Source organism: Phalaenopsis equestris, unplaced genomic scaffold, assembly GCF_001263595.1.
Source record: "Phalaenopsis equestris unplaced genomic scaffold, ASM126359v1 Scaffold210877, whole genome shotgun sequence".
NCBI classification, from domain to species: Eukaryota; Viridiplantae; Streptophyta; class Magnoliopsida; order Asparagales; family Orchidaceae; genus Phalaenopsis; species Phalaenopsis equestris.
In genome coordinates, this window is record NW_018229929.1 from 71,941 (window position 1) to 82,824 (window position 10,884).

Consider the following 10,884-nt stretch of genomic DNA (forward strand, 5'->3'; position numbering starts at 1 on the left):
ATATATATATATATACTACAAAATCCTCTCATATTTTTGTTGCAGCTGTTTTTAAATCACTACAATTGTTAGCCCAGCGGAGGCTTTTAGTAGTTTTTTTTAAAAAGTGTCTTTATATAAGCGCTGCCAAAAATATTTTTTTTTGTTTTTTGTGTGTCACACACACACACACACATATATATATGACCGTTTCGTCGTTCGATATGACATAAACACTTCCATCTTCCAGGCCATTGCGTAACCGTGTTAAGCAGATATAAGCCCTAAATAATAAAATTGTCAGGATGAAACATCAAAATAAATATATTTTAAAAAACATAAAGCCACACAAAATGATAGTTTGGAATATCACTGAGGTTCTCCTCAGTATCTGTGGCATCCCTTACTTTTCTTCCTTCGGATTCCTAAAATAGAATTTTCCTATTCTGATCCATTCCCATTTGGTTTTCCATATTCAACCTTGAACCCTTGCACTTTGAGATTCTTGAAGACAAATACCTCTAACTAAATCGATATTTTTTTTAAATGACTTCGATTATTTGAGATATAATTAACTATAGGGGATTGCCTCTATATGGAGCTTTAAGAAACCAGGTAATCTAAATCTTATCTAATATTTATATTAGATATATAAACTTGTCAGTTAACATAAAAGGTTTAGCTGACCAAACGAATGATATGAATTCATTAGTTTATTTAATCGAGCCCCACTATCTAGTAATGTGTATGTCATTCGGGATAGGTGCATTGCTAGTGGTGCCGTGCTCGTTTATTTAAACTATTAAATGAATGAGATCTTGTTAGTCTAATTTTTTAAAACTAAAATGTTATTTATTAAAATTAAAATACTATTATATATATATATTAAATTCAAAGTTAAAAAAAATTCATTTGCAAATAAAATAAAATTAACCTATATAGAGTTTATGGGAAGCTAACTAGCTAGCTATTATATCACCAATCATTTACTGGAAAATTTTAAACCTAGCATTTTGATTAAATTTTAATCATAATGTGATTGAAAAGTTGTTAGAAAGTTGTTAGAATTACCTTAAAATTTTCATAATATTAGAATTAAGAAAATTTTCTCATATGTACAAACAAATTGACGAGGATATCTGAACTAATTTTTTTTCTCATTTAGTTGACATACATTGACTAATTTTTAAAGTAAGGGCGCAATTTTGAAAAGAAAATGACGCCTTTTTTTAAAAGCAGAATAAAATTTCACTTCCAAGTAAATTCGAGCATTGACTTCTGCTTACTTCAATCACTGAACAAAAACGATAGCGCATAAAACGACAATTTCTTTTAATCCATAAAAAATATATATATATTAATAATAATAAATTCGTGAATATTTCTTAGAACTATACAATTACATTAGAAATTATATAGCCAACTAAGGTCAACATGACGTTCTCTAAGCCTAGATAGCTGGGTACCCATCTCATCCACAGATAACTATCTACAGGAATAGGGATAAACTATGTCCATATACCACTCTCTAGGTTTAGGATTGGACTTATGATTAACAAAGAAAGGGAGAGAAAGGGAGAGTGGGAGCATAAAAGGAGGAACTCAAAATTTAAAAATAGTATTTTTTTATAAATTTATTATTTAAAATAAAAGCTAAAAATATAAAATATTTTAAATTGATAAAATCGTCACGTTAGCCAATGTTTTGCCATATCAGTGATAAAATCACTTCCTACCGTGGTGATTTTTCTTTGCCACATGAGCTTTGAAGTCAAGGTATATTTATTACAAAGTATTAAATGTTATTAATATTATTCTACATAATTAAAATACTAAAGCGTAAGGTTTTGAACTTTGAAGTTAAGGTATAATATTTTCATAGTTATTTTTTAAAAATTATTTAATTTAATAAACAAAAAAAAAATTATATAAAATTTAATAAATTTTTTAATCTTAATTTTAACAAATATTTTTTTAAAAAAAATTAAAAAACTTTGTTTTAAAATAAAATAACTTTAGTTCGATGAGAATTTAATTTAAATTTATAATTATTTTATAAAATATTAAAATATTAATATTTCCATTTTTAATAAAATTTTCAAAGTTATTTAAATTCTTTATACTTAACAAACTTAATATTTTTAATTTTTTAATTTAACTAATAGATAAAATTTTATAACATGTTTTAAATATTATATTCTCTGTTTAAGAAATACTTTTTAATAAAAATTTTAATAGAAACATTATAATATTAAATAAAATAATTTTAATTTTTTTATTTAAATTTAAATGAAATTTTTATCTAATTAAAGTTATGTTTTTTTTTAAATTATAAAATTAAATTTTAATTTTTTTTATAAATTTAAGATAATAATATTTATTAAATTTTATATAATTTCATTTGTTTTTTAGATTTAATAATTTAAATGAATAATTCAATTGGAATTATATCTCCAAAAATAAAAAAAAAGGCATGATGGGGATTGAGCCCACTCAAAGTTGAATACCTTACAAGCCCTACTAGCGAGGGTAAAATACTTAATATTTAAATTTTATGATATACTACTAATAATATAGTTTTCTGTAAGAAAATATTTTCAAGTAATAAAGTCACCATGTCAAGAGATTTTGTTTGTTAATGTGGCGAAGGAAAATCTTCATGTTTATGAGCGTTTTTGCCTCTGTTGTGGCACGATTTTGTCGTTGATGTGCCGAAATGTAGCACTTTTGTCTATTTAAAATATTTTATGTTTTTAATTTTTATTTAAAATAATAGATTTATAAAAAATATTATTTTTAAAATTCTGCCAAGGAGGAATGGTGTAGGGATTAAAATTGGGAATAATGCTGGTTGTGATGAGACTTCTCCCCTCTTCTGCTACATCTCAATTGGACAGTGAGTAAAAAAACAAACATTTTTGTTCTCTGCCTTAATACCCCACAACCCGAAGCTCATTCAATGTGCGAATCTAGCCAGAAAAAAGGGCAGAAAACCAAAAAAAGGCATCGGCCTACCATTAGGCCAACCTTTTGATGCGTTGGGAATCCTATCCTAAAGCACGAGATTCCCCGTCCATTAGCTAAGGGTTGACCTCGTCTTCCTCTGCAGATTTCTCAAAGTGGAGTTCTAATTTTCATTGATCCTCCATTGCCTTTCTTCCTACCTTCTTTTTCTTGTCCCCTCTCCCCACTTTACCATGAAAGATTTAGCTTGACTTGAATTAAGCAAGTCAACCAATGCTGTCCTTTTGTTTACACAAATAAAAGAAAAAAAATTGTTAAAGACATTATTCGTTCCACTTATTTATTTTTTTCATTTATTTTCTTATCGAATTAGTAAGCCTTAGCCCACCAAATAATGGTCATTAATGGCTAAGAGAGAGAGAAAGGGAGAGCATACAATTAAGACCTTTCCGAAGTCTCTGTAATTATAACATATGTAACCCTACATATGAAAACTTCCTTTCCAACGGCTCTTTCTTTTTGTTTAAATTTCACGTGTCAGCATGAATGTGAAGAGCAAAATAATCTCAGTTCTCAGCTCGCTAAAGGACCAGCTTTCTTCAATGAGCAAAGATAACATCACCGCCCGCCACATCCTCTCTGAGATTGATGCCGCAATTCGCAAGAGCTCCGACGGCACTGACCACCTCCCGGACGACCGATATGTGAACCAAATCCTCTTCCTGGTCTCCAACTCTCCCGGCTCAATCACCTTCCTCGCAAGGCGACTCTCGGAAATACTCGAGACCTCTCGAGATTTCCCGAGGTCGATCAAGTTGCTTGTGCTTCTCCACCGTCTTCTTCGCGGTGGAGACCGCTTCTTTGAACAGGATATGAGGCTCTTGTGGTCATCAGGAGACCTCAGGATCAGTCCCCAGCCTTACGGTGCTACTTTCGTTATGAATTACTCTTTGTTCCTTCAAGAAAGAATAGAATGGCTTATAAACCAAGCTGGAAAGCTGGAGCCGGTTAGAACAGGGGACCTTGATAGCAATGATTGTGGGGATAAATCAGTTGAGCTTGTCATATATAACGCATCGAAATGCCAAGTTTTTTTTGATCGTGCCATGGCTTGTCTGCCTGAAAACCTGACTATGCAGCAGAATCAATTGATTATTTTTGTTCTGAACATCATAGTGAGGGAGAGTTTGCGTGTCTACGAAAGCTTTTATGAAGGATTTGAGATAGTTGTTGCTTCATTTTTTTATCTTAAGAGACCTTCGAGGATTTCAGCTCTTGGTATTATGAGAAAGGCAATATGGCAGACACCGAAGCTACAAGAGTTTTATGATTTCTGCAAGAGAGTCATCACGGGGAAGAAAATAGATTTTCCATCAATAAGAATTATAACAGAAGAAGATATTTCGTCAATGGAACAGTTTGCTGATGCGAAAGAGGAGGAGAAGCAGATGAAAATGACCAACGCACAGGAAGAAAATCAGGAAGTGCAGGCTTTTGAGAAAGAGTGGAGTTATCCATTCTCTGGAAAGCTCGAGACAACGATAAGTACAGTATGGGTGGAATTCAGTGAGGGAGAAGATGATCTTCCCACTGAAGGCGAGAGTTCGGAGAACTATAAATCCATGGTATTGTTCTGACCCTCGCGCTAAATCTAATTGATTTGCTTAAAAAATTTTAATTTTTCTTTGCAATATATAGTGAGATTAGATTATATATTCCTATAGCCATCATGTTTTCTTTGCTTGAGCTTGTTATGCCACGGTTTATGTGCGGCGGCCTCTAAATAATATTAGGGGAATTTACATCACCAATTCTGACGCATTTACATATCCCACACCCAAATTCTGATTTTATAATTAAAACCAAAGTGCTTGGCAAGTAGAAATAAAGATTTGGGTGAGAGAAATGTATATGTAAAAAAATTGAGTGCTATGTATGTAAATTTCCAATAATATTAATATTATTTCTATCATTCCGAGAAATGCATTTTTTTCTTAACTTTATGAAAGTGATTTTTTTAATAATTTGATTTCATGTGCCATGGTCAAGCTCTAGTGCGTGAAGAAAATGAAATTGCATAATGTGGCATCCAAATGTACATCCACAATTGTAATAACTTATTCTTACCGATAAGAAGTGGCATACTATAAATAATTTTTTATTCTTTTCTTATATGCAAAAGTTGAATATATTTATAATGGTTTGGGCACGAAAAATTAAAGAAGCTTTTTTTGTGCATTAATATCATTTAGCTATTTTACACGTGTTAAAAAGATTCTCTTGTTCTAGTGTACTGTGCAGCTTCCGGTGAGCAGGAGAACCGACAAACTAAATATGTACATATAAAAATATGTCAGCACGAATCGCAAAACAGATAAATGACACAGGATGATGGTAGAGACAATCAGACATAGCTGTTGACGATTGTCTTGAACTTGATGTTGGCAAGGGAGGCTTCTTCTCCAAACGATCGACGAAATGTTCCAGGAGATGATCCATAGAGCGGGGATCATTCCTCAAGATGATCAATGGGAGACTATCTTTTGAATTAGATATTAATCGAGTTAAGACTTACCAGGTGATCGACACCTCTCATGATCAAATCAGTCCCCGATATTATTATATGCGAATAACTCAGTAATTATCAAAAATCCCCCCTAAAATATTAATAAAGGAGTTAATATATACTTTTGTAACGGTGGGACACATGCCTATAAATAAGGGTCCATGCCATGAGTAAAAGACACTCTCTTTAATGTACACTATAGTGCTCTCTCTCTCTCTCTCATCACTTCCTAGCTAATCTTTGTATTCCTTGGGTGTGTTTCCCAGACACTTTTAGATTCAACATCCTTTAAAGTTCATTGAGCGTGAAAACATATCATCAACCAGAAAAGGAGACCATCAACAATAGCAGGGAGAGTCCAATCAGAAGAACATAGGAGAAGCACCATGCACATTGGTGTTTATGGAAGAATTCATTCAACATGGTTGGAGAATCCCAGATCACCAATTAGATGTCAAGACAGCTCGCAGAAGTACTTATGGCAGTCATTGCTCTAGCAGTGACCCAGATTTCAGGCCAAGAGTCAGCATGAGAAGGAACACTCAAACCCCCTCAAAGAGAACCACCAACCAACAATAGAAGGAGGTGATCCACTCACAGGAAAAGCCCGACGAATTGTATATACCATGATAACGCTGGATCTGCGTCTATGGTGGAGCGAAACTGATTAGTACGGACCAAGGTATAAAGGAGGCAGAAAAACTCCTCCTTATAGGCCTTCAGAATTCAACATTAAGAGAAGTTTAAGATGCCAGCCTTGGAGCTGTATAATGGATGGTCGAATCCTAACGACCACCTCACATCTTTTGAATCGTCCAAATGCTTGTTGAAAATTTGTTATGCCCTCAAATGTGTGCTCTTTTTCAATACATTGAGATCAACAACAATAAGATGGTTTAATGGATTACCTGAACTCAAAGGAAAAACTTTATCTTTACCTTAAGGTCGGCTTCGAAGCCGTTAATTTGGTCTTTATCAGATAATAACTCGGAAAGGAGCACCCAGTGTACTACATTGGTTTTAAAAAGCGCCAAACTTCAGTATCCAATAATAGAGAAACTGACCTTAGCCTTAGTCGTTCTAGTGTGGAGATTTCGATCATATTTTCAGGCACACACTATATAAGATATCATAGGTCACTTATTAAATTCTATTCTCACAAGACTGGAACATTCTGATCAATTACTCAAATAGGCCATGGAACACAGCAAGTTTGACATCTCCTATATTCCTTGGTTGGTGATAAATGCACAAGCTATTGTAGATTTCCTTGCAGATGTGTCTGAATCGAGAGGGGCAAATGATGATTTGACAATCGATAATCTGACCTGGACTCTATTTATAGATGGGGCATTCGACCAATCAAGTGCTAGAGTTGGAGTTTTTTTATGTGGCCTGGTAGGAGAAAATGTCTACCATTCAATTGAGATAATTTTTCATTAACTAACAACCAAGTGGAATATGAAGCTCTGATTGAAGGACCTCGCCTAACCTCAGAAATGGGAGTCCTCCAAATAAAGGTAAAAGGCTATCCACAACTCATAGTAAACCAGTTCAATAGATAATTTGTAATCACGTAGGAGATTCACAGTCTAGTCACTCTAATCGTGCTAGTACTGACAACCTAAGAGTATCGGGGGCAATGATCTCACCAAGAATCGGTGAATAGTATCATGGATCATTTCCTCTCCCTTATTGAAGATCCTTGAGGTAGGAGATACCACTCTAATAATTCCACTTCGTATCCCTTGTTTAAGCACACATAAGCAATGTCGTCATCGCCCTCGCCACTTAGACCCTGACTCATCCTAGTCCGATGATCCATATGTGGCGTTAACAAATTTCCCCCATTGCCAGGAGGATTTGAGTGTAATATCTAAGCTCAAATCCCGATGTACTGGGTTTTACTGTAGGTTAAGTCATTGAGGGAATTTCACTGTTCATTTAATTAAGGAAGCATGGACTACGCCTCAGTGCGTCTTCATGTCTAGTGTCTTAATTAGCTTGTGAATCAGAATTAAGTGTCAAGTTTCGTGCTCCTAAAATCTAGGAAGCCTATGCTGAGAATTAGGTGGATGGACTCTCACCTAGGGCGTGCTCCTAAAATCTAGGGAGCCTACACAGAGAATTAGGTGGATGGGCTCTCACCTAGGGTGTACTCCTAAAATTTAGGAAGCCTACACTTGAACTTGTGCTTAAAGTGATTTAAAGTGTTCTACCCTCAATTAAGTATTTTTTTTTACTAATCCTCAAGTATGTCTAAGTGTCTTCCAAGCAATTAAATCAAAAATTTCCATTTTGTTTTGACTTAACCATGTAACAAAAATAACAAAACAAACAAAAAAAAAGAAGGTCGACCCACTTCTAAAACTAACAAAGCCAATGAACGAAGCAGCAAGTGAATCGACCTAAAAAATTAGGTTCTTTCAAATAGTGTAATTAAATCAACCCCCAAGAAGAGTGTTTAAATCTACTCCAAAACAGTGTTTTGATCGGCCTGAATGTTCCACAATTTAAAGTAAATATATATATTTAATCTGAAATATATATATTTACTCTGAAACAAAGTACAAAGGAAAGGTGAAGGCGAAGATCAATCGGTTCATTAGCTTCAAATTTTAACATGTCTGAAGGGAGGAAATTCACAGTCTAACTTGGAGCCTTCTTCTAAGAGGAGGATTATCTAAGAAACTTAGTCGATGTTCAAGGAGAATAAAAGCTAGATGAGTTTATAGATCTGGTAACTAAGTACGGGGGTGATTGACCAAGTAGTCATCAATCGCAGGAGACTAAAATATAAGGTTGGTTGGTACTTACTAGTCAAAAGAAAACTCTTCAAGAAGTCAACCACATCTTTTCTTCTTAAAGTACATTGGGAAGACCATAATCCAAGAAGAACATGGCGAGGAGTACGGAAGCCATTCTAGGGGAAAGACACTAGCTCACTAAATTTAGTGACAAGTTTACTTCCGACTGAACTTGCACAAGGAAACTAAAGAATATTCTTGATGTTTTACACAATGTTAGAAATAAAGACCGTTACACCATCAATTGCTCCAAAATTTTCACCCGATTGTCAGTCCTTGGGTGTTCCACATGTTAGGCCTCAAAATCTTGGGACCATTCCCCCTGTTAAGAGGATAGTGGATGTTTTAACTGGTGATCATCGATTATTCTCCAAGTGTGTAAAGGCAAAGCCTCTAACAAACATAATGGCCGAGGTAGTAAAAAACTTCATATGAACCTTATTTACAGATATGGTTTACCTCTCATCATCCTTACAGATAACCTAATTCGTTAATAGAGGAGGTCAAGATTTCAGTAAGACTCAAAGGATCAACCACAAATTTGCTGTTGTGCACCACTCTCGAACTAATGAATAGACCAAGGATGTAAAAAAAATCATCCCAAGTTTGCTAAGGAAAAACGTGGACAGAGTGAATGACAAATAAGCAAACATAATTCCATCGATATACTAGGTGATCCAAACAATAGCATTCACGTCCATGAGACAGACCCCCTTTATGTTGTCCCACAAAATGAAAGTCATGTTACTAGTCAGATACAACAATTACAGCCAGAGAGTACTCTCCGCCTTTGCTTTCAACAAGGAGGATCTAGAAGAGTAGCTTGAGATGAATGATGTGAGAGTCTAGCTCGCCCTACATCTAGTGGAGGAAAATCGAGCCAACACAACCTTCTGAGAAGAAGAGGTGAAGCAAAGAATAGCCAAATAATTTAATTAACACATATAAAAAAGAATTTTTCCCCAAGGGACCTAGTGTAAAAGAAGGACGACCCCACCACCACAGGACAAGCTATTCGGAAGCAGATCAAACCTGGAATGATTCCTAAATCATCCACATAAGAGCTAGATCTAGAGTATACAAATTGAAAACTTTCATAGGAAATGATGTCCCTCAAATTTAAAGTGGCGACAATCTAATAAAATGCTTCATTTAAAGTTATCCCTACTTGTACAAGGAACACTGTTATGATTATTTTGTATAACCCTTCTTAATATTCAAAATATCAATATAAGAAAGAGGATTTTTACATTCATAACATCAAAAAGTTTAAGATTTCACATATTAAATGTCTTACGCTTCAGGAACTGATGCAGTTACACTCAAGAAACTAATACAATTAAAATTAAGGAACTATTGTATTTACACTCGGGAATTGATGCAGTTACACTCAAGGATCTGATGCAACTATGCTTGTTGAATTGTCCTAGTTACACTCATGGAATCAATGCATACACACTCAAGGAACTAACGCAGCTGCACTAAAAAAATAGGCTCTACGAGTGGCTAAAACTTATCAATACTTACAAAGATCATTAAGGGGTGTGTGGGATGTATCAACATGCGATAATGACAAGCTCTACAAGGGGTGTGATACAAAAAAATAATATGTTATTTTAAGTATATATTTTATACTTATTTTTGGTGATACTGCACTTTAAAGAAAGATTTTTCATGTTTTTTGCAGGTATATCAATTTTGTGCATTTGAAGCAAAAGTAGCAAAAATGATGAAATTCGGAGCCAAAACAAAAAAGTATTGAATTCTAGCGCATGTTGTGCCAGATCGGCGCCAGATGCGCCATATCGGTGTCAGATGCGCCAAAGCCCAGACCAGCATGGTCTACAGCAAACTGCTGCATGATGCACCAAATTGGCGCCAGATGTGCCATTTGATGGAGAGTTGGCGCAAGATGCACCAGATTTGGTGCCAGATGCATCAGGGACGACTTTATGTGCATTAAGGCGGTTTAAGATAAATTTTGCGCGGATTTTCAAACAGAAACTTGTTTTAAACACCCCTTAGAGTAATTTAATGCAACTAGACACTTTGGAAGGTTCTTTTATGGAGGGATATGTCTCTTGGATCAATGAACATATCTTTTGAATTCAAAAGAGTTGACTTTGGATAGAATTTTGGAGGGAATTTTGAATACTTTTTGGAGGGAGACAGCCTTTAATAAAAGAGAGGGAAGTCTTGGGCTTAAGGAAGAGGAGAAGAGAGGAGTTTTGGAATAGGTGAGTAGGTGTGTAGCGTGAGTTAGAGAGAGAGAGAAAGTCAAGGGCTTGGAGATTTTCTTCAAATTTTATAAGAGGAGTGGGAAGGTGCAAGATATCTTCTTCATTACACTTCTAAGAGAGAATTGAGAGTGATTGTAAAGAGAGAAAGACTTGGAGAGAACTTCTAGGAGTTTTCTTGGGAAGGATTCTAAGGTAAATTGTCTTTTAATTCTTTTATTTTGTAAACTTTTTTTATTAATGAAATCTGTGTTTTGTCGTATCATATCAGTTGTTTTTTTCTATCCTTCTCCCTACAATGAGATTTGGTTTTGTGAAGAATTGATTTTAT

The 10,884-nt window shown here is 34.6% G+C and overlaps 1 protein-coding gene across 1 annotated transcript; it reads left to right on the plus strand.

Annotated features, from left to right (window-relative positions):
- The first annotated feature begins 3,490 nt into the window (after positions 1-3,490).
- Positions 3,491-4,770, plus strand: LOC110036784 (putative clathrin assembly protein At1g33340). Its single transcript, XM_020741312.1, has one exon. It carries the CDS (start codon positions 3,546-3,548, stop codon positions 4,578-4,580), a length of 1,035 nt encoding a protein of 344 aa, XP_020596971.1. The 5' UTR covers positions 3,491-3,545; the 3' UTR covers positions 4,581-4,770.
- The last annotated feature ends 6,114 nt before the right edge of the window (positions 4,771-10,884 follow it).

Excerpts from the sequence above, each read along its gene's own strand:
- LOC110036784 (XM_020741312.1), top strand. The coding sequence starts at position 3,546 with ATGAGCAAAGATAACATCACCGCCCGCCACATCCTCTCTGAGATTGAT.